This window comes from Perognathus longimembris, chromosome 10, assembly GCF_023159225.1.
Source record: "Perognathus longimembris pacificus isolate PPM17 chromosome 10, ASM2315922v1, whole genome shotgun sequence".
Classification (NCBI taxonomy): Eukaryota; Metazoa; Chordata; class Mammalia; order Rodentia; family Heteromyidae; genus Perognathus; species Perognathus longimembris.
The window spans coordinates 3,311,464-3,337,312 of record NC_063170.1 but is presented as its reverse complement, the minus strand read 5'-3'; the positions used below and the strand labels follow the sequence as shown (position 1 = coordinate 3,337,312).

Genomic DNA, 25,849 nt, shown 5'->3' with positions numbered 1-25,849 from the left:
CCCACACTGTCTGCCCAGACTGCACAATCTGGTGATTAAAACTTAGAACAATACTTTATTTTCAAAGCAAATTTGGTTTTCAGAGCAGCCCTCAACATTCATTACAACGCAGACTAATAAAAACAAATCTGGGAACACAAGCTTTTGTGTTATAAAATCTATAACAGCATTAAAATCATTTGAAGGGGAAAAAAAAAACCATGAATGCTAAGCACAGCACTACACGAACATCCCCTTCTGGTTCTCTATCCAAGTGCATTGCTCTGCTATAAATATGTTCACCAGCAACTCGGTGCTGGAAATTTCCAAGTGTTATAGAAAGAACGCTGTCTATGTTGTTACCTTTGCCTTTCATTACTTTTAAAGACTGAACAGATTTCTTTTAGTTGGCAAGCCATAAAGTTTTGTACATGTGAACATAGATCAGTGGATCTGTGTGTGTGTGTGTGTGTGTGTGTGTGTGTGTGTGTGTGTGTGTACTGGCACTTGAACTCTTAGTCTTGTGTTTTTGCTTAGCTTTAGTTGCTCAAAGCTAGTGCTCTACCACCTGAGCCACAGCTCCACTTCTAGCTTTTTGGTGATTAATTGGAGATTAGTCTGTAAGACTTTTCCTGCTTAGGCTGGCTTTGAACCCTTATCCTCAGATCTCAGCCTCCTGAGTAACTAGGATTATAGATGTGACTGATCCCCCTGCCTTTTTTTGGGGGGAGGGCGCAATTTTAGGAGTTAAACTCAGAGGGTCACATTTGCTAAGCGGGCATACTATCTGAGCTGTGCCCTGCTCTCTGCCTCTTTAATAGCTGAGATTAGAGGCATGTACTACCATACTGAGCTCCTTCCTTCCTTCCTTCCTTCCTTCCTTCCTTCCTTCCTTCCTTCCTTCCTTCCTTCCTTCCTTCCTTTCTCATTCTCTTTCTCTCTTTGTTCTTCCTTACTCCTTCCTCTCCTTCCCACCTTGCTACCCCGCCCCCGAAAAAGTGCTCCAGGAGCCCTTGACAACCTCTTCAAACTTTTGAATATGTCCTTAGGTTAAATTCTCATTTGGCAATACAAGAAGCATGTTGAGAAATCCATTCGCCCAATCGGTATGGTGCTGATATTCTCTTTGAATATCTCAAAGGGTGACTCTTCACACACACTGTGTGGCTGTAAATTCCAGTCCCTTCCAAAGGCATTTCTTCCTGGAGCTACTGAACAGAAAACAGTGTTGGCCATCAAACCAACTATCCTTGCTCAGCTCTGCCACTAAGGTGGGGGGGGGGCGGGGCCTGCAACAAATGACCTCCAATGCACAAAATTCTCTAAATAAACAACTTAGTTAGTGCTACCTTACCATGTAAAGTCGTGTTAAAAAAGAAATCCACTAGAATATTAGCTTCTTCCAGAAAGACTTGTTTTTTAGGCTTCACCACTGCATTCGAGCATCTGTTGTACCTGGCACCTGCTGGTTTTTAATAAATATTTATTTTCTGTGTTTCACAAACCATTTTAAAATTATGATATCAGAATACAAAGAGCTTGTCCCCCCAAATTAACAACAATGCTTCTTACACTTTCAGTGAATTGATAAATCTCTCATGTCTATGCTTCTGAAAATATTTACAAATAATTCCCAAAGGTCCAAAGAATTCTTTCATTTTTCTGTGGTCACTGTGTGCTGCTGTCATTATGAATCTCTGGTGGGAAGGACCTTGTACGTTCTGAAACACTCAACTTCATCCTAGCAAGTAGAAGACCTGTTAAATAGGAAATAGACCCTAGGCAACTTGGTGTGTTGTGTTTTGGGGTCTGTTTTCCTTTCTCTCTTTTGTGTTCCTTGAGGGGTGCCTGGAATTGAACTTGGAGCCCCTATACCTTGCTAAGCACCACATCAATTGCAGCCCTGCCCGCCACCCTGTTGTAACCCATCACGACTGTGTGCTGTCAAAATTGGCATCATTATTCCCACATTACAGCCGCAAATGTTAGACTCAAAAGTTTCAAAAGGCTTACCTAAAATGACACAATTATTAAATGTGGGGACTAGCACCTGGCCCTTTGATTGGAGTTCAGTATGGCTTGTGTTAAAGCCTGCCATTACCACAGTATGGATTTGCCCAACCTTTGCCTGCTAGCATTTGATTGATGGTTATTGTTAGCACAGATCCTTTGGGCTCCCTTGTAATGATCAAGACGTTTTCTCAAAGCCGGGTCTCAGATGATGAGGACAAGGCAGGTGCTAATGCCATTCTCAGCTTCATCTGGAAAGTTCTAACTAGAATTCATTAACTTCTCAGCCCTGGATCCTTTTGAGCACTAGACTGATACAATAAAATAGTGCAAATCAATAAAAGCATTAAACAAGCTTCATCCATTTTCTTTTGTTACTCTTTCCCCCCCCCTTCCTCTTTTATTACTACCATTTTCTTTCTCTGTCACTTTGAAAGTAAAACTTCTGTCCCCTCTCATTGGCGGTGCAATCATGTTTTCCCTATATACTTGAAGTTATTGGAAGTCCAAATACATTGAACCTTCCTCAAACACATCAATTGTTGCCCCGAAGATCAGGAAAATAACCTCCGACTCACCCAGCGGATCTAGACGCTCCCACGAGATTGTGTATCTAAGCAAGTTCATCTTTCTGAAATACCACATTTCTCAGTAAATATGTGAGCAAATACCCAAAAGCGTTACAGAACTACTTCCCTTCTGAAAATAATGGTGATAGTACATTTGCCCAAACTTTGTGCGACAGCTAAAAATAAAAAAAAAAATCTCTTTGAGTTGGTGGGGAAGGCATTGGCTCCTCCCCGCGGGGCTCTGGGGATGGGGGTCCTCACGAGACACCTTCCTTCCCTCTTCCTTGGTAGATTACCTGGGGACACACTGGGGACCATATTTGAGTTTGCAACTCAGGGCCTTGTTTTTGCTGGGCAAACGCTGTGCCCACTGGAGCCATTCCCCTCGCCCTGCTCCTTCCCTTTGAGTATTGTTTGCCTCGTCCCTTTAGAAACTCCGGGACTCGTTCACCCTTCACCTGCCACAGGAACCCTCACGCCTGGGCTGCACCGTGAGGTGCACGTCTCCCTCTCCTCCGTCGGCACGGGGATAGCTGTGAAATAGTTTTCCCCAGCTGGGCCCAGGCGGGTTTGTCCCGAGGAGACTCCCTAGCTATTTCCAGGTGGGAAGCAGTAGAAAGCAGCATGAAGCACACAGTCCCCCTGAGGTGTGTCCTGGTTCACGAAGGCTGCAAGTGTGCACTCCTGCCTTCTCCTCAGACCAAGCTTATCTACCATGCAGAAAGGAGTGGCCACCACAAAGTCTCAAGAGAAAGAAATTCTCAAAGCCCTTCCAGTCGTGTATTCCTGAAATGGAAGCTGAATGGAAAATGCTGAAAAATGGATGAGGCAAGAGGATCGCTGCTGCTAAAAAGAAGAATATAGGAATGCTTCCTGGGAGACAGATCCTTTGAGCTGGTCTTTGAAGAACAGACAGCCTTTGAGCCAAACAATTGGTCTGTTTTTAAGGCTCAGACATTTGAGCCTGCCATTCAAGACTCGGGATGTACAAGTAGGAATCAATCTTCATTACTCTCTTAAGTAATTGCCGAACTCCAGTCACATGGCTCCAAATGAACTACCGAGGAAACTGGGAATCGGAGAAGCCCTTCGGGATGGGGCTGCACCTCCCGGCTGTGCCACCTGTGGACGTCCGATTGCTTCTGGGGGCGGCTTCGCCTTCTTCATCATTGCGGTGGGGTGACCAGGACAGTGTCTCACGGGTGGTGGACACTGGCTTGTATAAAACCTTAGGGAATGTTCCCAGGAATAACCCGTGCTCTTCTCATGGATGGAAGATGCAAGGGTGGGTTCAGGGAGATGTTGTGAGTTACGGCAAAGCCCTCGGATGACCGTGTGAACAGTGTGGACAATGATATGGGTCTTTGGAATCAGTTGTCTTGGTTGCTGTCTCTTGGCCATGACCGTCTTTGGAGTTGTGGGAATGGATGTACCAGGCCTCAGTGGTGGAGTCTGGATAGCACACCAAGCCATCCCTGTGTTCACTGCCGTCGTAATATATAATCACGTCAACTCCCCCCTCCCATGAGACACATTGAAGGCGTCTCACACCATCATCGACAACTCCGATCCCCATGAGATACGTTTACATCTAAAGTGGGTGCTTTCCTTCTCACTCACCAAATGGTGAGTTACGAGAATCATTTTCTCAGTGACTGCAGATTCCAAATGATTGTCTGTGCACAGATACTGTTTAGGACCACTACATTCCCAACATGGTTAATTCTATAAGTTATTGAAAATGAATTAAATAGTTAATGCTCTCTGTGTACTCCCCCACAATCTTGAGCTCCTTTTGTAGAATCCATCAGTCCTCAGGGCAGTGTCCGTAATCTGAAGCGCGTGCTTCCTTTCATTGTTTAGAAGAGTCTCCCTCCTTCTCCCCAAATGAACTTCACTGTCAGCTTGAGAAGCTCCTGATAATATGCTAATAAATATTTAACCACCAGCGGTCTAGAAAGAAATGAAGATAAAACTATGGCTTACACACAGCTGGCCAATTACTGGGGTGCAGATAATCACACTGTGGCTTATTTCGAGGTGCCAGCGTGACACTGTGGAATTCGGAAGAGGCAGTATATATCATCTAATTTCCCCAATGTCCCAGCCTCCCCCCCCCCAACTCTCACCTCAATAACTACGTCCACTCGACCGTCAGCAAGGTGTTTGTGATCCAAGCCAGATAGAGATGAGAAAAAATTAAAGCATCAATAAAACTGACTGAAAGGCGGACCGTTGTTACCGGCCTGTACTGCCAATCCTTTGGCGATTTCGGTGGGGAAGTGTTACTCCCCTCTGTTCTGGATCGTGATTCCCCCAGCCGTGTTGGTGTCACGGTCACATCCTACCATGGGCCATCCGTTACTATGTTAAAATGACAACTGTAGTAAAGTCTCATTCCTTTTCTCCCCCAGAAGACTGACTTCTTCCAGCTACACATTATGCGTGGACAATACAATGCTTAGCCAGGATCCTTAGCCTATGATAGATGCCCCGTACAGGATTAATAATGTGTTTGCTGGAACAACAGGTCCAACCTGGTTAACTGAAGCATGAATTCAGGGAGCAGGATGGCTGGAGCTTTTATTGGAGCAGCGTGTTCTGCCTGCGACTCTGGTCAGCGCTGTGGATATCCGACATAAGCTCCTCTCAGAGGCCACGCAGGTATGCCATGACTACATACAACACCTCGAAGGAAGTGCCCCTGAAGACAGACGAAGGAAAGGGCAACGCCTTCCAGGATCTGCTTGAGGTCGCCGGCGGCCCGTGTTTGAGCTGTCCTGCGAAGGTTGAACACGTGGTTAAGGAACAACAAGAGAAAGGGTGAGCAGAGGGAATGACATGGCAGAGAAGTAGACGGTCGCTTCGCGTTGAACTTCACGGGCCAAGCACTGTGTGTGTGAGTGACCGTGGAAAAGGGCAGAGGTAAACAGACAGCTCCTCGAGGCACCAGGGCCGGCCCAGGGAGCCACAGGCTTGCTCCTTAATAAGCCTGTCTCTGTCGATCAGTCATCAGCTCTCAGAAATCCAGGCGCCATCAGGAGCTGTGATACGGGTCCACACATCTCCCAGAGAGGACCCAGAAACCAAACTGGGATACATCAGACATCATCCCTGAAAGGGGGTTTGGTTGGGAATCAAGTAGGTCGATGCCCGCTTTGGCAATTTCCCCATCCCTGGAGAAGATATCCAACAGCTAGCGCGATAGAAGATGGAAGCATTCTTCTGGGTACCGTGGCTAAGGGACTGATCACAGAAATGAAAGTGCAATTACAGAAAAATTATCCCAGGGCTATGACCGCATTTCATGAGTATTTTATTGCCTCTACGACTCATGATTTCAATTTTCAGGGCTGAGAGTCTCGGCTGAAGCCTAATTTAAATTCGTGCTATGAGTGCACAAGCTTTACAGACACGTGTCAATGGAGGGGGGGGGGGACGGCGTGGGTTTAATTCCTTCGCATTGACCACAGGTACGCGCTGGGAGAAGACCAGTGAGGAAACCGACGCAAACGAGACCGTGTTAATCGTGCGCCACCTTTTTGCTCTTACTTCTTACCACCCGCAAGAATGGATTCGAGCCTTTTATTCACTTTATACCTGGAAATGATGACTTTGACATCAGGATTTTTGTTTAAAGCAAAAAAAAAAAATCTCCAGTGCTCTCGAAAGTTAGAGACATGGCAAAGTATTTTTCAAGTCTCATAAAAGAACCCTCTGGCCACCTTTGAAAATTTCAGGGGGAAAAAAAATCGTAATCCTCTCCTTTGATAATGTCAAGATTGAGTGCGCTTCTGGAGAAATATTGACGTAGATTCAGATCAATATCAGTCGCCTCTCATCACTGTTCGCCCCGTCTGTGGGCTGTGGAAAAGTCACCTTACCTTGCTCAAACTGTGTTTTGTACTTTTTTTTATTGTTATTACAAAGGTGATGTACAGAGGGGTTGCAGTTACGTAAGTCAGGTAAAGACTGTGTTTCTTTTTTTTTTTTTTTTTTTTTTTTTTTTTTGGCCAGTCCTGGGCCTTGGACTCAGGGCCTGAGCACTGTCCCTGGCTTCTTCCCGCTCAAGGCTAGCACTCTGCCACTTGAGCCACAGCGCCGCTTCTGGCCGTTTTCTGTATATGTGGTGCTGGGGAATCGAACCTAGGGCCTCGTGTATCCGAGGCAGGCACTCTTGCCACTAGGCTATATCCCCAGCCCCGACTGTGTTTCTTTACTCTCACCCTTTCCCTCGCTTTCTCTCAGTGTTTCCTCCCCATCCCCGCCCACAAGTTGAATGGTTCGTTTCCCACCTAGTGTCCAGCGAGGACCACGGCTGCATTTGTTCACCCTTTGTCCCTCCGTTTCTGTGCCCCTCCCTTATCCTCTCGTAGGCTGAAACTGTTTTGCCCAATTAAAATGGGTGTGACCGTGGGGGTCACCCCCCTGCCCCCCCGTCTTCATTTTATGGACCAGAAGAGGAAAGACAGTGACATGAAATACCACACTGAATCGCTCTGCCCTAGCCGTGTCTCTGATAATGGCCAAGAATTTAACAGGAACGACCTACGGGCTAAGTGTGACGCTCCCGTCTCTCCTAATCCTCAGGAGAACAGACCTTTGTGGAGCTGAGCTTTATACCTCTCTGAAAATATCCTTCCTCACCTGACTCAGCTTCGCCCTTCCCGCGGTGGTCGGCACTGACCTGCCGTCTGGGGCCGTGGGTGAGGTCGTTTGGCGAGGCCGGGCTGGCGCGGTGTCTGCCACTCCGGAGGGTGTGGGACGGGCCGGGCGGTGGCTCTGATCTGGGTGGCTTCCGCCTGCAGCCCCCCCTTGTCCGGCAGCGCCCTGTGTGCCGTCCTGCAGAACCGCCTTAGGGTCCAGCCGCCATCCACAGCCCTCAGTCACAATTTCTCTTCCTGCTAATCAGCAGCCAACACCACTTAGCGTCCCGACGGAGTTTACAGCTCCACGTAGGCTCGTTTTGCCACCTCCACTACACCGATTCATCACTCCTTCGATTCATACGTCGGCTGAGCTCATACCAGGTGCCAAGGCCTGCGCTGGTTTTCTAGGGTTAGGATGTTGAATGAGGAAGATTAAAAACCAAATCCTGGCCTCCTGGCTCTTTCTTATGTCTTGGTGGGGAGCAGACAGGGATAAAATAATGAAGGTAGGGCTGGGAATGTGGCTTAGCTATATAGAGTGCTTGCCTAGCATGCATGAAGTCCTGGGTTCGATTCCTCAGCACCACATATATAGAAAAAGGCCAGAAGGGGCGCTGTGGCTCGAATGGTAGAGTGCTAGCCTTGAGCAAAAGGAAGCCAGGGACAGTGCTCAGGCCCTGAGTCTAAGCCCCAGGACTGGAAAATTATAATGGTTTGCTTTTATGATTATTATTATCATCATTATTATTATTATCACTATTATTATTATTATATTTTTTATACTCCCCACTGGAGTAAGACCTGAGGGTCAGGACGGCTGCGGAGAGGCAGCCGTCCTCCCGGGGCTCAGCTCCTGCCCCGCCGACGTGTGGCCGGGGGATCGATGGGGCAATCTCATCCCTCACCCATCTCCTCCAAGAACTTTCAGCAGCACACCCCTTACCACAATGAATGGCGCCCCGATACCTCCTCTGGCCCACTTGTGTGTTTCGCACACCACGGAAGTCACGTGACAGCCACGCAGTGAAACACGGATGGTCAACCTCTTTCTCGTGTGGTATCTCTGAATATGATGAAGATCCTTCCTCTCTCCGCTCATGATGAAGGGCAGAACTCAAAACAGTGTTGCATTAAACACCTACTTATATGCCAACCACTGGACTGGGTACAGGGACTCCAGTTATGGAAAGCTGACAAAAATCCCTTTATTCATGGAGTCTACATTCTAGTAGGAGAGCCAAGTGATAATGATACATATATTTATATATGTATATAATTTCTGTATCGCTGTTATTATACGTAAATGGCATATCTTGGTGTGTGTGTGTGTGTAATGGCCTCGCAAGATGGCGGAAGAGGCCTAAGGAGAGCAGCTGAGCTCTAGGAGCAGGGACGGCCAGCCAGAGCAACCAGACGGAGCCAGGTTCGGGGCAGCCTGGAGGAGGGGGCGGCTCGCCTACCAGGACTGGTGTTACTGAGTGCGCCCAGACCCCGCCGGAAGCCACGAAGAGGAGAAGTGGTGTCAGCCGGGACCTCTCTTGCCGCAGAGAGGAGGAGGGAGTTCATGAGGACAGAAGCCAACCAGCCCCGTGACAGCACCGTGCTGCGATCTCCAGGCAAGAGGGACGTTGGCTTGGGTCAGGGTAGTGGCAATCCTGATGATAAAACTCCTCGGCCAGATCAAGGGTAACTGCGACGCACGCGTGTCCGAGGGAAACGCTCTTTCCCTTTGACCGAAGCTCCCTTCAGAAATGAAAACTGTTCCGTGGAAAGACAGCTCACGCAGGAGGCACGGCGGCTCCTGTGCGCCAGAAGCGTGTCCCTCGGCAGAGAATTCAGCCTTTCTGGCCCTCGCTTTCCTCGTCTGGGGAACGGGGCTGTGATGACACTCCATCACAAGAGATTAGGACCGTGGAGGCCTAAGAGCCTTGGGAATGCCTGCCCGCGCCTCAGTCCCAGGAAGGGCTCAGAAAACGTGCTCGCTTGCTCTTCAAAAGTCGTTGGTGAAACACTCGACATCAGCGCGGAGAAGAATCAGAAGCCAAAGGAGGTAGCATGAGTCTCTTCCTGGGGGTCAAGTTCCCGGAACAACCAGCACGCCGACGTATAGCTCTTTGGGTCCCAGAGGTAGATTCTCTGAGCCCTGTTATCAAATGGCTGCTGTACCACCAAGCCTGCCGGGGAAGGAAGGAGGCTGAGCCTTCCTGCCATCTCTTAGGGAAAGAACAAGCATTGCGTGGCCATTGAATATTTATCACACACTGCTCTCCTTCCTGCAGTTGTTTTACTGTCACAACTTCAAAACCACCAGGCCCAGGGAAACCTCAGATATTGGAGTCTATCAAATGTGGTTTCTTTTTTTTTTTCTCTTTTTTTCCCCCTTTTTCATGGTAGATCTGACACACCTTTGAACCTTCAAAGGACGCGGTAATCAATGACGTGAGGAGACAGGCGACACCGCGTCCGCGATTGTGAAGGAGAATTTATTAATGTAAACTGCGTAGCGTGGAGGAGAGGTTGGGGCTGAATTAAAATGTGAGGTTCTGTAATCCGAGCCAAAAAAAAAAAAACAAAAGCACAGAACAAAGAGAAAAGAGGGAAACAGAACAGCTGATAAAAGACAGTTTGCTGATTCGGGCTTCACCGCCAAGAGCTCCTTGAAAGAGAGATGATCACTGCCACAGACGGTCACCACCCTGCCGTCTTCATTAACATGGAGGGAAGTGGAAATGGGGCTTTGCCGGAAGTGTCCACGAGAAGACAGAAATTCGCAAAGGAAGAAAGGAATTACTGAGGGTAAATATTGGGAACAAGTTCCTCACCTCAGCAAAACAATTCTGAAATTCAGTCACAGAGCCGATTTTTTTCAAAATGAGGCAGACAAGGGAGATGAGGGCACTTGCCATTGGCAGCTGATGTGAAGAATCGCTTCCTAATTTTACAATTTACAGCCCTGACGTCAAGAAGTCACTCACCAAAAATGAGGAATGCAGACAGAAACAAACAAACAGATACACACATGTGGAAAGAGCAAGTCCAGCCCCACTGGCTCACACCTATAATCCTAGCTACTCAGGAAACAGATCTGAGGATCACGGTTCAAAGCCAAAACACCCCGTGTGACTCTTATCTCCAATTAACCCTTCAAAAACCATGAGTGGAGCTGTGGCTCAAAGTGGTGGACTGCTAGCCTTGAGCAAAACGAGCTAAGGGGCAGTGCCCAGGCCCTGAGTTCAAGCCCCTATGATGGACAAAAAATTAAGAAAGGGGCGAGGGAGCAAGGACCTTGAGATAGACTGAATGCAGAGGGTAAATCCTAGCCCGGTCTTCCACCTCTGACACCGGACTGTCTCCTCCCTGTCTGGCAGGAGGTAGGCCCTGCTGGAGGAGGGGTGGCCATTACCAGGTGGCTGGGGAAGCTTGCTTTGGGGTCCTGGTGTCCCCAGCTTACCCTAAGATTCCACCAAGGAGCTGGATTTGCCTTGGGGCACAAAGGAAAGACGCACCTGGTTTGATATTTGACAGATTCACACACACCTTCTTTATGTGAGTCCCTATAGGAATAACCAGGTGCCGGCCCCTGCTGTCTGAATTCCTCCCTGAGCTGGCACAGGTGGTAGCCTGCCTCACCGAAGGGCGACAGCGTGTCCACGCCCACAGCACTGCTGTCCACGCCCACAGCACTGCTGTCCACGCCCACAGCACTGCTGTCCACAGCCTCTGCTGTCCACACCCACAGCACTGCTGTCCACACCCACATCACTGCTGTCCACAGCCTCTGCTGTCCACGCACACAGCACTGCTGCCCACACCCACATCACTGCTGTCCACACCCACAGCACTGCTGTCCATGCCCACAGCACTGCTGTCCACACCCACAGCACAGCTGTCCACGCCCACAGCACTGCTGTCCACGCCCACAGCACTGCTGTCCACGTCCACAGCACTGCTGTCCACACCCACAGCACTGCTGTCCACACCCACAGCACTGCTGCCCACACCCACATCACTGCTGTCCACGCCCACAGCACTGCTGTCCACGCCCACAGCACAGCTGTCCACGCCCACAGCACTGCTGCCCACACCCACATCACTGCTGTCCACACCCACAGCACTGCTGTCCACACCCACAGCACTGCTGTCCATGCCCACAGCACTGCTGTCCACGCCCACAGCACTGCTGTCCACGCCCACAGCACTGCTGTCCACACCCACATCACTGCTGTCCACGCCCACAGCACTGCTGTCCACACCCACAGCACTGCTGTCCACTCCCACAGCACTGCTGTCCACGCCCACAGCACTGCTGTCCACGCCCACAGCACTGCTGTCCACAGCCTCTGTTGTCCACGCCCACAGAACTGCTGTCCACGCACACAGCACAGCTGTCCACAGCCTCTGCTGTCCACTCACACAGCACTGCTGTCCACTCACACAGCACTGCTGTCCACGCACACAGCACTGCTGTCCACAGCCTCTGCTGTCCACGCCCACAGCACTGCTGTCCACACCCACAGCACTGCCATCCACAGCCTCTGCTGTCCCCTGCTAGCGAATGCGGGGTTGAGGCTGCAGGCATCTGGTCCCCGCCCGCTCTGGTGCTGAAACGCATGAAACGCACTGCCATTGGCACCTGCCATTGGCAGGGCTGGGTCCACACACCTTCCCTGCCACCATTCCACAAGTGGCGCCAGTGTTTGTGGGGCATGTCCGTGAGAAAGTGCCCTTGGAATAAGAAGAAATGCCATCAGGTTGCTGTGCAAGAATAGCCTTTATTAAATAGATGCTCTTTAATGGAGTTACAAAACAAACCTGCATCTGAATGGGACCTGGCAGATGAAGCTACAAGTCAATCGAAATCATCTTGAAGCCACCATTTAAGCTGAGCTAGAAAATGTCACGTGTAAGGTATAATAGGGACCCGGCGTGTGTGTGTGAGTGCGTGTGTGTGTCTGTGCGCGTGCGTGCATGTGCCTGCCCGTGCACACATTGTCTCGGTGGTAGAGAGGACCAGGGCTAAGCGAGGCGTGGGGGAGGGCGAAGGGCGTTTCCATTAGAACAGCACACAGCGGGGGATGGCGGCTGGCACCGGCGCAGTGGTCACACAGGCTTGCGGACCCGCCACCCGGCATGCCCTGCGCTCGCAGGGCTGCGCCTCATGCCGGTGGCGGCTTGACGGCGTCACGGGGCCTTGAAAGTCTTCATGTCCTCCGACCCGGTGATTAGACCTGTGCTAAGCCATTGTGAGGAGCCCTCTCCAGAGAAAGGCAGGCAAACAAACAAAACTCTGTCTACGACGCCACGCTTTTTATATTCCACTCATCCTGACAAATACTCAGAAGCGCCTGAACGTAGGTGCACACGGAGAGGCGCGGCCGAGCGTGCGTCGAGCCCCCGCCGGCCCCGCTGCAGAAGCTGGGAGGACGGAATCTGCAGCCCGAGCGGGAGGAGCCGGGAGGCACCGTGAGGCCCGAAATGCAGGAGCCCAGCAGCGCGGCACCTGCATCTCAGAGCGAGCGGGAGCCGTGCAAACCCAGAGGGGCGAACCGCTGCGCTGCTCGCCTCACTCGGGGCTGGGAATGAGCATTCCTTTCTTCTCTGTGTGCCAGCATGTTTCATGTGTTATGGGGTGTTATGGGGTGCATGAAAGCTTCTGTAGTGAGCCTACTGTATTCCGTCAGGTAAGATGAACTGACCAAAAGCGAGTGTGGTCTAACACGGTCGCGGGAGCCTGCTAGTCCAGCCCGCCTTGTACTGAGCTGCAAACTCTGGATGCGTGTACACACGTATCACACACGCATCTGCACGTACGTGTGCACACACGTACACCTACGCAGGCGCATACGCAGGGACACAGGTACAAATAGACGCGTGCACAAGTAAACCAAAGCAGATGGACAGGTGGGGGTGGGGAGGGGGGTCACACATGGAGAAGAGAGACCGCTCTTTAGATTTGATTTTCCCTCTCTGTCTTTGCCCTGAGAGTGGGTTCCAGTCCTGTAGCAGACGTGGACACACAGGTAGCTAAGGCTCCCATAGAAGCTCATAGAACCCCGGACCACAGGCCCCTCTGAGGGAATGCTGTAAAGGATGTCCACTCCTTAATGACTAGAAAGCGCACAGGGTATGTGCTCAATAGATAGCTGTCTGCTGAAACAGTGAATGTAGAGGAAGAGTCTACTCTAGAGAGTGGGCCGGCTTCACGTGTGAAAAACAGTGCACCCAGCCTTCTCTCCAGCAGGGGAAAAACGCTTGTCCACCCCCCAGACTCCGCAAGATAGCTTGCCTTGCAACGCCTTTCGTCATGGAAACACGAAAGCTCGTGCGTTTAAGCTCAGGAGTGCTCTTCTGCAGGGGGAGCACCAGCAGCCGGCCTGAGGACAGACAGGTGATTGTAGGCCACACCTGGCAGTGTGCCTGACAACACGGTGGTCGTGTTTCCCATGACACACCTGTGCACACCCCAGGACGGTCTTAGGGTCAGGGTAGCGGGTGATAACTCCGTGAGTCTCAAGGCTGGAATCTAAGCTTCACACTCACCGAGGGAAAACGCTTCAGCAAACTCAAGCCCAAAGCCTCCCACCCTGCACACGGAAGCGGCAGGCCGGGCTTGGGGCCCCGCAGCGGCTGGGCTGGCTCGAGGGCTCTCCCCCTCCCCATGCTGGGCTCAGAGCCCTCCTCCCTCCTGAGAGACACAGGAACACATTAAAGTCCCCCCTGAGGGCACTAGGGGGTGCAGAATGGGCACCAGAGCCATGAGTTCTCCAGCCAGTTCTAGAGCTTGAACGCAGGGCCTGGCGACTCGCTAGTACGCGTTTCCGCTCGGGGCTGGTGCTCCGCCGTGGGAGCACCCCATGGCCGTCTCTACCCCACCTCCTTCCAGATGCTGCTGGGGCCGGGGTGGGGGGGTGCCTCGGAACCCCCTGCTGCTTTCCTGGATGCCGCAGACCCAGGTTGCTCCTCTGGGCTCGTTACGGCACACGTGAGAGCCGGGGGGTGGACCGGCGCTGCCTTCCTCAGTACTGGCGAGCCCGGAGGGCACCGGGACAAGCGCGGGACTCGGGGACGTGCCCACGCTGGTCCTCGTGAGCAGGAAAACACCACCGCGCCGCGGGCCTGGACGCGTAAACGAGCTCTTTGTCACCGACAGCAGAAAGCTTGTCATCCAGAACACAATAGGCTTGTTCACGGCTTCGAACACATCACGCCCGTCGGGTCATAATGAACAGAGTCCTCGGGCGGCCCCCCCCCCCGAGGCCTTGCATTTGCATAGACCCTTAAATCTCCTCGGCGTGTGTTCCAGGCTTTCACTCTTCGGAGGCTCTGCTTGTTATTTTTTACTGTAAATGAGATTTGTGCGTCGCACATTATTTTCTGTTCTTTTCCCGTCCCTCTAATAAACTCCCCGAATCTTCATCGATGGTAGACGGCAGTTTTGTGTAACTAGAATCCACTCGGTGTCCTTGTTTTCTGTTCTCTCCTTTCGCTGTGCCGGGGTTTGCTTTTATGGGGAGCGTTTTGCACTGCTTTGTGTTGGTTGGTTGGTTGGATGTTGGCTCCGTTTCTTTGTTGTTGTTGTTTTTCCTTCTCGCTCTTTCTTTCACAGTCTTGTATAGATTTCAGTTTTCCATCTTTGCTTACATATTGAGTTTGTTGTCTTTCTCGTTGGTTGTCTTACTTAGTCTCTTTAATTAAAATCTTTATATTCTTCTTCTATATCCATTATAGCACATGTAAATTACAAGGAGTCCAATAGGCTATTTCTATATCTCTCTAGTACGCTATCCTATATGTTCCTCTCGGCTAGCTCAGTAGATCAGAGCACCTCTTACATAAGCGCTCTGAAATTTCTTCACGATGATTTGTTTTGGGAGCTAGTTGCAAATAGCATAGTTATGGATATCTGGAAGTTCACACCACCCTGGCCAACTTGGGCTTGATACCCGCTGCGATTCTACCTGCGGAAGCATGGGTGGCGAGTGCAGGGCTTGGAACGTATTTGTCCCAACTGCCGTTTTGGTAATGGCCTCAGAATCCCCCCACCAATGGGCCCATCCTATCGACTGTTCTGAACACATTACACTGTCTGTCACGTTTGCCCCTTCTACGTGATGTCTCCATAAACATCTTTCTGCATAACGGCTTGGTTCTTCTGCGTTTAGCATTCGGATATGTTCCTAGAGTGGAATTACAGCGTGCTGGGGTGCACACATTTGTGAGACTCTTGATAAATCAACAGGGCCAATTGATTTCCACAAGTGGGTTATCCATTTAGACTCCTAGAAAAAATCAAGAAAAATCAAGAAAATGACTACGAATAAAAGGGTTCAGAGCTTTGGCTGGCCTTGTTTATTGTTGGACCTTTCTATGTATGTCTTTCTTTAAAAACTATCAAGTATTCTCTTTCTCTCCTTCTACCTTCCTCTCCTCTTTTCTCTCCCCCCTCTCTCTCTTCTCTCTCTGTCTCTGTCTCTGTTTCTCTCTCTCTCTCTCTCTCTCTCTCTCTCTCTCTCTCTCCTTCCCTCCCTCCTTCTCTATTTTCTCTATTTTTATGGGGCCAGGAGCAGGTGATGGCAGGAAATTACTCTTTACCACATGACTTGTTCTCTAAAGTTTGACATGCTTACTTCTGATGGTAGAAAAGATAATATTAATCAGCATGTGGTATTGATTTATATATTGAAAGTTATTTGTACTTCTTTCTCAGTATCCTAATTAGATCAAGGAATAAATCTTACCTCACCCTGGAGCTAATTCTCCTTTAGTGATTCCCCCACCTGCACCTTTATTATCTCCCTTTAAAAAATGGAATTATTATCCATTGGCAACAGTTTCTAGCATGAATTTTAATAACATTATTTCATCTCCAGTATTTTTTAAGTTTTATTTCCTTCTGTCTGTGCAATGTGAAAGTAGCACTTCGTATGAAACCATAGTAGACAGTTTCCTCTGTTGCACCGAGTTACTTAGTTGAAAAGGTGAGCAAAGGTGGGGCAAGGCCCCTATCTGTGGTTGAAGTTGGGTGCTGCTTGCTGGGACGTGCATCCAGGGCCCCCCCCCTTAATGGTGTACCTCTCCACGGGTGCCTGGCACGGCTCAGGCTGTATGAGTCCGTTGATGAGTCTTAAGGACCTTGCCGTTAGCCATGCATGGGGCATTTTCCTCTTCACGAGTTCTCTGGGTTCCTGAGCAGGTGCTTACATGGCAGATGAACAACGGAAACGTGGAGCGCGGAAGGACACGTAAATCCAGAGTGACAGTGTATAGACTTGACTCCGAAGTTGGAATTAAATAGCTCGATGACAGTCATTGTGAATCATGGTGCCAGATTTAGTATGATGCTAACACTGCAGGTGGTAAAGCTAATGCGGTTTGATAGGACAAACTTGACAATGTCCAAACAGCTGTTTTCTTTTACAAACAAAGGAACTGTCTCTTGGCTAGACTGATACACCCTCTCTGTGGGAGATTTTAACCAACTGGCTTTGTTTTCTCTTTTAGGACATATTTAAATTTGCAAGAACCTCTCCTGTCCCGAGACAAAAGAGGTCCATCGTGGTATCTCCCATTTTAATCCCGGAGAATCAGAGACAGCCCTTCCCAAGAGATGTTGGCAAGGTAAGCCAGACAAATATCACTTGACAAAAACATACTTTCATGAAGGGATGCGCCCGGCTGTCACTGTCCGGATGACTACTTGGAATGCCTAAGTGATAAGAGGGTGGAAGGATTTGGAGAGGAAGAGAATTTCAAAGGCTCGTTAAAAACAGAAATGTGAGGGGGGAGGGGGGGAATGCACCAGCCTTGCACATTACCATTTGGAGGTGTACATGGTAGGAAAGGCTGCTGGAGTCGAGTTTCAGGATGTCATCAGGTAAGAACAGAACTCCTCGAGATGGTAGCGGTGGAGCCTGATGAGGGCTGTCTTTATCGTTTCCTCTTGTTCAAGTGTGCACTGCCAGGGAACACCATTGGGCTGCTGTCTAAAATCTAAGCTTGATCATGAGAGCTAAGCCTTACTACCCAGATCCAGAAATGCCGTCGGATGAATCACAACAGTAACTTTTCCAGGGAGTGATGGCCTCCGGCCACCATCTTGATGTTGTCATGTTGATTTAAAAAAAAAAAAAAACACAAATCAACAAACTGGACTTACTGATCTAATTGGCGAGTCGTGAAGCAGGCTGCACTCCGTCTATCAAATGGAAGCGAAGGGTGATCTGCCGAGCAGGGCGGATGGGGTGGATGCCCTTCGCAGAAGATGCTGACTGAGGAATAACCCGTTCCTTGGTCACCCCAGAGTCGCTGACCTTCCAGAGGTAACGCAGAGGGAATGTCCTCCACTGGCTGGCTCAGGCAAATTAGACCCCCTCAGATTGGTGGCTGTGGATGTCCTGGCCCATTTTAAATCACTGTGATTGCATGGCCCTTGGAACAAGTGACCCCATGCTGGTTTGGTCTGGTCTGGTCTGGTCTGTGGGGCAAGTGCCTAATCCAGAATAGTGGATGCCTGCCAACATTCTAGAATACTTGTGAGCACCTGTGAGCACGTTCCGTCCCTCCAGGAAGGCAACCTGGACACTCAAGTTCTAACCGGTTTGTCATCGTTCGTTGAACCTCAACTTTGACCATTGGCAGTTCGTTGAGTAAATGATCTTAATGCTGGGTACTATGGTTCTCTTCATTCATTCATTAAGCAACAATGCAACGTGCGTTATATGCGGGTTGTAAGCGTCAGACTGGTAACAAGTAGACTGGAACAAGTAGACAATAGGCCGATGAGGAGCTCCCGTTTTTCTCTACTGCATTCTGATGAGGCGAAGGATATTTCCTTAAGTAAATAAACGAGGAAATCGCAGCGTGTGGCAAATGCTGTGCAGAAGCAGAAAGACAGCCATGGAGGAAAAGATCACATGGGCGGGCGGTGGGAGCCCGAGGGAGGAGGGGGCTTTCCGCAGGTGGCTGGCCGGAGTCTGGGGCGGGCAGGGGGACACCGGCGGGGGCAAATGGATGTCTGTGGGGAGATCTGGGAGAGGAGGCAGCTGGTGGGGCAGCAGGCCGGGGAAGGACGAGCCGCGTCTGCAGACCGGCCCACCGGGATGCCGCAGAGAGGAAGCGGAGAGAGGAGACACGCGTGGCCCGCCCGGGAGGCACGGGAGGAGTTGAGATGTCATTGTGTTTGCTGCAAGAGGGTGGGGGGGGGGGCAGGGGCAGGGACTGGGGAGCCAGGAGATGCTTCTGGCTGCCTTGCAGAGACGTAGCCACGGCATGGGAGCGGAGACCTGCGCTCAGAGCTGCACTGTGGTGGCCGGGATGATACCTGACAGTGACATGGCCTCTTAGAGGTCGAGTTCTACGGGAAGTTAGAAGCAGTAATAACCCAATATCCTGCTAATCACCGTGCTTATTATTTTGAGCTGCCACTGTGTCAAAGTTTCTTCTTTAGGCACAATCTTGCCGGGAGTCCAAAATCAAATGTAAAGGGAAGCAAAGCTGCTCCGAGGGGGCCGAGGCAGGTGGCTCCGCTCAGCCCGGTGACGGTCCTGTCCGCTGCCGTCCCTGTGGTCTGTTTGTCCCGAGACCCAAGGGTTTGGCTTGCCCGGCACGGGGTCACCACATCCTCAAGGTGCTGCCCCCAAAGAGATTTTGAAGGCGGCGTTAGCCGGTCTTTCATTCCTCTAATGACATACCTGAGGCAGGCCACCTTAGACACAGAGGAGGCGCATTTGGGCTCTGGCTTCTGGAGGTGGAAGCTGTCGGATGGGTCTCGGCGGGCACAGGTGCACGGCCCCACGGCAGTGCGGTCTGGGGCACGCAACGCACAGGTAAAGGAGGACACAAGTCGGGCACCAACGCCATCTGCCCCACCACCGGGCTTCACAGAAATAAAGACTTGTGTGTGATCATTCAGGCCTTCTTTGTCTTTCTCATCCTCCGCTCCCACCTCATTGCCTGAACTTGTTTTCTCATGTCCTGTGGCTTCGAAGCTCGCCCTGCTGCCCGTCTCTCTCCATGAGTCAGTGCCCACGGAGTCACAGGCACGGCGCGGCGGGGGGAAGCTCCGAAAGTCAACCCAGTTCTTATCAACGAGCATGACAAGAACTAAGCCTGAGCACCAGCTGTTGGCAAGGCACCCACTGCCTTCCAGCGGGGAAGTCAAAGGCCAGAGACGCCGACAGCAGCCTTGATCTCGCGGGATTACAGGCGAGGGGACAGTAGCGACCCCTCTGCACTGCTTGTCCGGCACTGTGCTGAGCACTTTCCATTGGTCCCTGGGAAATCTGAGGGCCACAGCCCCACGAGGCTCACCTTCCAATGGGCCAAGGAGGGCAACGAGACCCAGAGAGGGCGGGCGGCTTGCAGAGGCCTCCGTCAACAGCTGTAGGGTCCGCACGCGATCGAGGGTGGAGGAAGTGTGTTAAAATGTGAACTGTAGCATCTAGCTCGGCAGTCGTATGGATGGGTGTTCGCTGTAAAAGTCTTGCGCATTGTCCTATGCAGCTGGAAATTTTCTAGTAAATCCTTAGAGAAAAATTCACTTCAACAAAACCAAAGGTTGCCATCTGTGTTACTAGAGCGAGCATGCGCACACACACACACGTTTTGTCTTGCATGTCAATAGGGTGACTGGAGCGTAAGTGTTTGTTCTTGGCTTTCTTTGTCTCTGTCATTCTCTATCACAATCAGGATTCCTTTAGAGAAGGTGTTCCATCTACTGAAGGATATAAACACAGAAAGGCAGGCACTGGGAGGAGGGAGCCTCCCCTCCCCCCCGCCCCCCCCCCCCCCCCCCCCCCCCCCGCCTTGGCCTTGTAAGTAGAATCTGAGATCCACAGGAAAGCCAAGAAGCCAGCTCTGGGATTAGCTAAAGTTGTGGCTAATGCATAATTCATATGCCTACCCAATAATTAATTAGGCAGTAAATAGCCAAATAACTAGAATATTGGGCACCTTCCTGTCCTAAGACAGAATCATGTGAGAACCTGACGTTCTATTTTACTGGCATGCTGGCTTAGGAAGCCGGTGGAGAGCACTCGGGCAGGGTGAACCCACAAACTTCTGGGAGGTGACCCCTGGTACAGCCAACCACAGGAAGGCGAGTTGGCACGCGTATTGGTGGCTCTTTCCCAGAAAACTTCGCACATCCTAAGAAAGGGCGGGATAGATTGTCATGGGCACGCCTCCTCAAACCTTTTATTGAATTCTAGACAGAGGGAAGAGCGGGTTCCTGTGACCTGGAGAGTCGCTCTATTCCCACCTTGTAGAGCCCCCCACCCCTGTTCAAAGTGTCATCGCTCAAAGTGCGATGATTTCAAAATTTGGGCCATAAATAATTACTCAGTTGTTCCAACTTCTGCTGATAAATATTTCATGGCATCTTTAGAGATTTGTGAGTTCTTGGGCTCGATTGATTGAGAATGGGGCACTTGAAGTCTGCGCGCAGCACAGAGGTCTTTGGGAGATGTGTTTTATTCTGTTTTATATTAAGTTTGAAAGACAAGTCATTTATGAAATGCTTATTAGAGATTCTGCTTTCATCACAAACCCTTTTCATCAAAACCAATGAGAGCACATTTTACTGAAAATCCTGTTTTTATACCTCCATAAATTGGCAGAATAGGCATTTGCAAGGACATCTTTAACCCAGAATGGAAGAAATATGTAATTGCACCATGTGCTGCTCCTAAAGGGAATCAACATAGATCATTAGACCAGATCGTGAAAACCACTCGGCCAGGACTGGGCTTTGACTGTGCCGTGGATGTGAGTCAGACTTGAGGATGATTACTGCATTCCCAAAATGTCCCACCGAGGCCTGGGCACGCGGTTTATTAGAGCTACCCCACGGCCAGGGACGCCCCCTTCATTAATGCCCTCCGAGGAAGACAGGTGCCAGGGAAGCCGGTGGCCTCGGAGTTGAATTCATTTTGTTCCCGTCGGATAGTCATTTGCTCGTCGTGGAGAACTAACTCACCGGCGTCCAGCTGACTCCTGGAGAGCTAGAAAAGAGCTGATTCTGAGTCCCCAGCGCCTTCCCTCCCCCCCTCCCTCCCGCTCACGTGCGGAAGGGCTGGCCGGATCCTTCCCTGATCTACATAATGACAATCAGCCTTTTGCCCCCTTGAAATACATGGCCCCGTGCCCTCTGTTCAAGTCTACATGCATTCTTCTCCAAAATTTGCATCTATTTAATCCCCTCCTTTTGAGGCAATAGTTGTTCTATTCAATGAGTAAAATTTACCACCCTTGGCTAGAGAATAGGACAGACATTAGAATATAGAGGCTAGAAGACGCCCTGAGGCTCGGTGCTCAAAAATTCTCCTTGAAATGAACATCAGAGTTTGTTTCTACAAGCAGGTTATACATACGCCTTTCTTATCTCCATGTCTTTGAACTCCTCCTCTGCCGGGGCACACCCCCTTCATCCCGGCTCCCCAGAGCGGCTGGACCGACGATCCAGGGAGCCGCAGCTCCACTGAACCTTGAAATCATTGCAGGGAATTCCGTGCCAACACTGCCCAGGACGGCACCCACCGGCCACGTGTGCCCAGGGCACCCGAGGAACCGGAACTGTTCATTTATTTTCATTTGATCTTGAAAACCAGGACATGATTCAATCAATCATTAGGGCATCTGGGCAGGGTAAATCCACCTTTTTCACCGTAATTGGCTTCCTGACATTCAAATTTTCTTTTATCGACCTGCATTAGTTTATAGGCGGGGATATCATTGTGACATTTCCACATGTGCGCAACACAATGTACCCCATCAACCGCATCCCCTCCATCATTACCCTAACCCACCCCCAATTTCCATGGATTTTATTGGTTAAGCATTCTAAAAGCATTTCAACAGGCTTTGTGGTTCTACTCTCATATATCCAAATAAGGTGGTTGGACCCCATCCATCCTCACTCAGCCTCTTCATTTGTGCTTCCCACTTCCAAAGCAGAGCCTGCTTTACTTTCCGTGCATTCCTCGCACCGAGGGGCTTCACCACGGCATTTCAGATGCAAAGGCATTATGTCTTAATCACAGTAATCCTCTCTCACGCTTTCTCTTCCTCCATCCTCTGTGCCCTACTGAGCAACAGCTCTCACTGAAACTTTCTGCCACCAATGGCCAACGTGTGGAATCAGCCCAGGGGCCCACCAACAGAGGGACTACGGAAACATGGTACATGGCTGAGCACAGAGACATATGCCCACCATCCTACGTTGCGGAGAGACTGGGATTGGAAGGGCCGTCAGAACTTGGGTGTCCTGGTTGGCTTAGATTACATCAGCTTCAGCCAAAGGCCTCTTTCGGACAGAATCTCCACCATGGAATTTTTGTGGTGTCTCTTTTGTACATTACTCATTCCTCTTTGGATGGCATTTAGCACATTTTGAGCAGCTATGTAATTCCCTCTGCACTTTTCTTACCTCCCTATGAACCGGAATCTATCAAATGTAGTGGTTTAATAGCACTACCCATCCTGCCTATCACATAGTGAAGACTCTGACGATCCTTTGCCTTCAATTCTAGCGGTATTTATGGCTGCTTGGGTAAGCATTCGTTGGTTACTGATTAATTTAAGTGATCATGGCCTGGTTTGTTGTTAGAATGGAATTAACAGACCGTTATATGATCAGTCTGGATATCTCCAACAAATTTTAATTTTCTACAGTGGCAATGAGGCCACCAGTTAAATTGCTTGGCAGTCAACCATTATGCCGGGTCATATAAGCATCCTTGCAGATTGTGATAGATTTGGTCTTGATGTGTGTGTGTGTGTGTGTGTGTGTGTGTGTGTGAGAGAGAGAGAGAGAGAGACAGACAGACAGACAGACAGACAGACACAGAGAGAATCAGAGATGCTGAGAGAGAGAGAGAGACTGAGATACAGAGGTAGAGAGAATCAGAGATACAGAGAGAGAGAGAGACTAGGCTCACCATTCTTATGTTTCTATATTTAATCATACATGGGATGATATTTTAATTCCAATTAAATGAAACACTCAAAACTTTCACAACTCTACAGAGTCAATTCTCATTTATTTTTGCTGTCTAATAAAAGCTATCTCCACCATTAGCAAGTGTTGCCCTCCTTCTGCAAGGTTTAATTAATGATAAAATATAATTGAGTTGTTTTGGTTTTCTGCCAAGTGTATATATATGTGCAAAAGTGCCCTCCATGGTGTGCATACAGCAAATAAAGGCGTCTGAGCCCATAGAGGAAGCTGGGTTTTTAACCCTGAGTTTATCACCCATTCACTTCTCAATTTGAAAGTTTCCCAGGCACTATTGTTATGCACATTTGGCCTCAGACTCAATTTATATTTAATTATTTGTGCGCATTACAGGAGCTGGCCTATCAGCTTAAGTTAGCAGCTTAGACTCAAGGCTGTGAAACAGATTTTCCAATTTGACGACAGTCTCCCAAACCTAATGAAAGCAGGGTCCCAGCTGAACTCGGCTGCTGCTCTGTGTCGTTCTCACCGTCTCTCTATAAAACTGGCCGTGCTGCGCCCATTTCCAGACGAGGAAGCGGAAATCCAGAGAGACTGAGTGGCTTTCTCACGCTGACCCAAGTTAAAGAAGGGTCTGCAAGGGACCCGGGGCCCAGACTCGTCACTCTCAAAACAGAGATGGAGCCGCTAAAGCTGAAGTGAGCGGTCAGAGCATTTCCCACGGTCTTGGCCGTGTGCGCAGCATGCTCACGTGGATTGAAGGGGGCCCTCGCAGCACCCTCGCAAGTCAAGACACTGGGGTTCAGAATGCACAGGGCCTCCTGGTGGAGCTAATCAAGGTGGACCTGTTTCCCACCTTCTGTGTAACCACCTCCGACGCCCAGTGGTCTGGCCGGCTGGAATTTCCAACCAACGCAGGTGTTGTCTGAGGTCCCAGAGCTCAGAGCGGCAAGCCTCGGGCAGGGCAGTGACCTCCTACAAAACTGTGTCCCTATCTCGGGCAGGGCAGTGACCTCCTACAAAACTGTGTCCCTATCTTGCCGCTTTCTTGATATAAATATCCCAGCATGGACTTACAAGCTCCCAACTTAAAAAAAAAAAAAAAAAGTCCCCGAATATTTATCAGTTGACCATCGCCAACGAGTAGGGGTTGGCCCCAGGACAGTACTGACCTTGGGGGTCATAGATTATAACCCTCCGGGGTCAGAGGGCACGGCAGTCCCAGGGAGCAGTGAGCTGAGCCTCCAGCTCAGAGGAAGGCCTGTGTCTTGGCTACTCTCTTGTCGAGGTGGGCCTGGAGGTTATTCCGGAGCCACGCCACACCTTACAGCACACGTGGTCACGGCCCGAGCCCCCGCGGCAGCGCAAAGCAGAGACAGGGCTTCACTCCCCGCCCTTCAGCCCCGCCACGCGCCTCCCTGGCACGGAAGGCCCCTGCGCTCGTCTCCCAGGGCTGTCAATCACGGTAGCAGTTGTCCCCGTTCTACCTGGAAAACGAGGAAAGGAAGAGATAAAATTATCTGCGAAGTGAGGAGAAATGAGGTGAACGTCACAGACATGTACTCGATGTGCATGTTTTGCGCACTGGCTGTCACGTCGAGGTCAGAGGTCATGTCTTAGTTTAGCAAACCGACGGAGCACAGACGGAAAGGGCTCTCCCTGCCGGGCGGGGGAAGCCGCAGCCGCACGGAGGGGCCCTGTTCCCGCTGGCAACTCCCCTGTGCGTGCTGTTCAAAGGGTTAAATGTTCCCACCAGTGGGGGTTTCATGGTGGATGCTGGATTTCCTGTTACACTGGATGTGGCGCATGAAAAGTCGAGGCAAGAGTAGCCAGATGGCCATTCTCCCCGAGCAGAACAGGATTCCTCTCTCCTGTTCGTCCAGAAGTAGGCAGGCCAGACCCCCCACCCCCACCCCACCCCCAAGCCAGTGACGCTCAGGGATTTTCTGAGCAGAGGAGGGGCAGATCTGTGACCCCGCAGAGAAGCATCCGAGGTCGCGGCGTCCTGGAGGGGTGAAGCGGGCAGAGAGGCAGAGAGGCAGGCGAGACGGAGCGCCACACCAGCTACCCGAGGGAGTTTGGCTCTTCCTCCACAGGCGGTGGAGGGCTGTCAGTCAGGGTGGGTGAGGAGATCACACTGGCACGTTAGGAAGAGCAGCCTGGTTGCTATGGGAACCCCTGGAAGGATGACAACGGGGGTGGGGGGTGCTGAGGATGAACCCTCCCCCATCCGTGGGCCTTGTGGGTAACAGTGCAGGGCTCCTGAGGGGGTCACTGGAGAGAAGATGGTACTAGGTGCGAGGCATGGGCGGATGAGGCGGGGCAGGAGAGAGGAAGCGGGGTGGGGGGGAAGGGGCCCTCTAGCTGGGACCCTCCGGACACTGGAGGCTGAAGAGAGGCCCTCAGAGATGTCGCCCTGCCCAGAGGGGTTGTGGGTAACCGGACCCTGGCACTAAACGCCTGTGTTTTATCCATGGCCGGAAGGTCCTCTCTGTAGCAGCTTCCGTGTTGCTCTTTTTTAAATGGAGATATACGTAGGTGGAGGTGGCGGGGGGCTCGGCTTGGCTGGCGAGAGCGTGGATTCATGGCTCCTGAGCATCCTGCCTCCCTTTGCTGTGTCTTGGACAGTTCGAACACCAGCCCTGACCCAAGCCACGCCCAAGGAACCCACCTGAGTTCTTTGTGGTTGG

General features: G+C 50.7%; 1 protein-coding gene across 1 annotated transcript in view; it reads left to right on the top strand.

The window, feature by feature from the left end:
• Cdh13 (cadherin 13) overlaps positions 1-25,849 on the top strand; it is a 661,187-nt gene that overhangs the window by 324,239 nt on the left and 311,099 nt on the right. Inside the window, exon 4 of the mRNA XM_048355041.1 lies at positions 16,709-16,825. Coding sequence (XP_048210998.1) covers positions 16,709-16,825 — 117 coding nt within the window. The remainder of the gene's footprint in view (positions 1-16,708; positions 16,826-25,849) is intronic.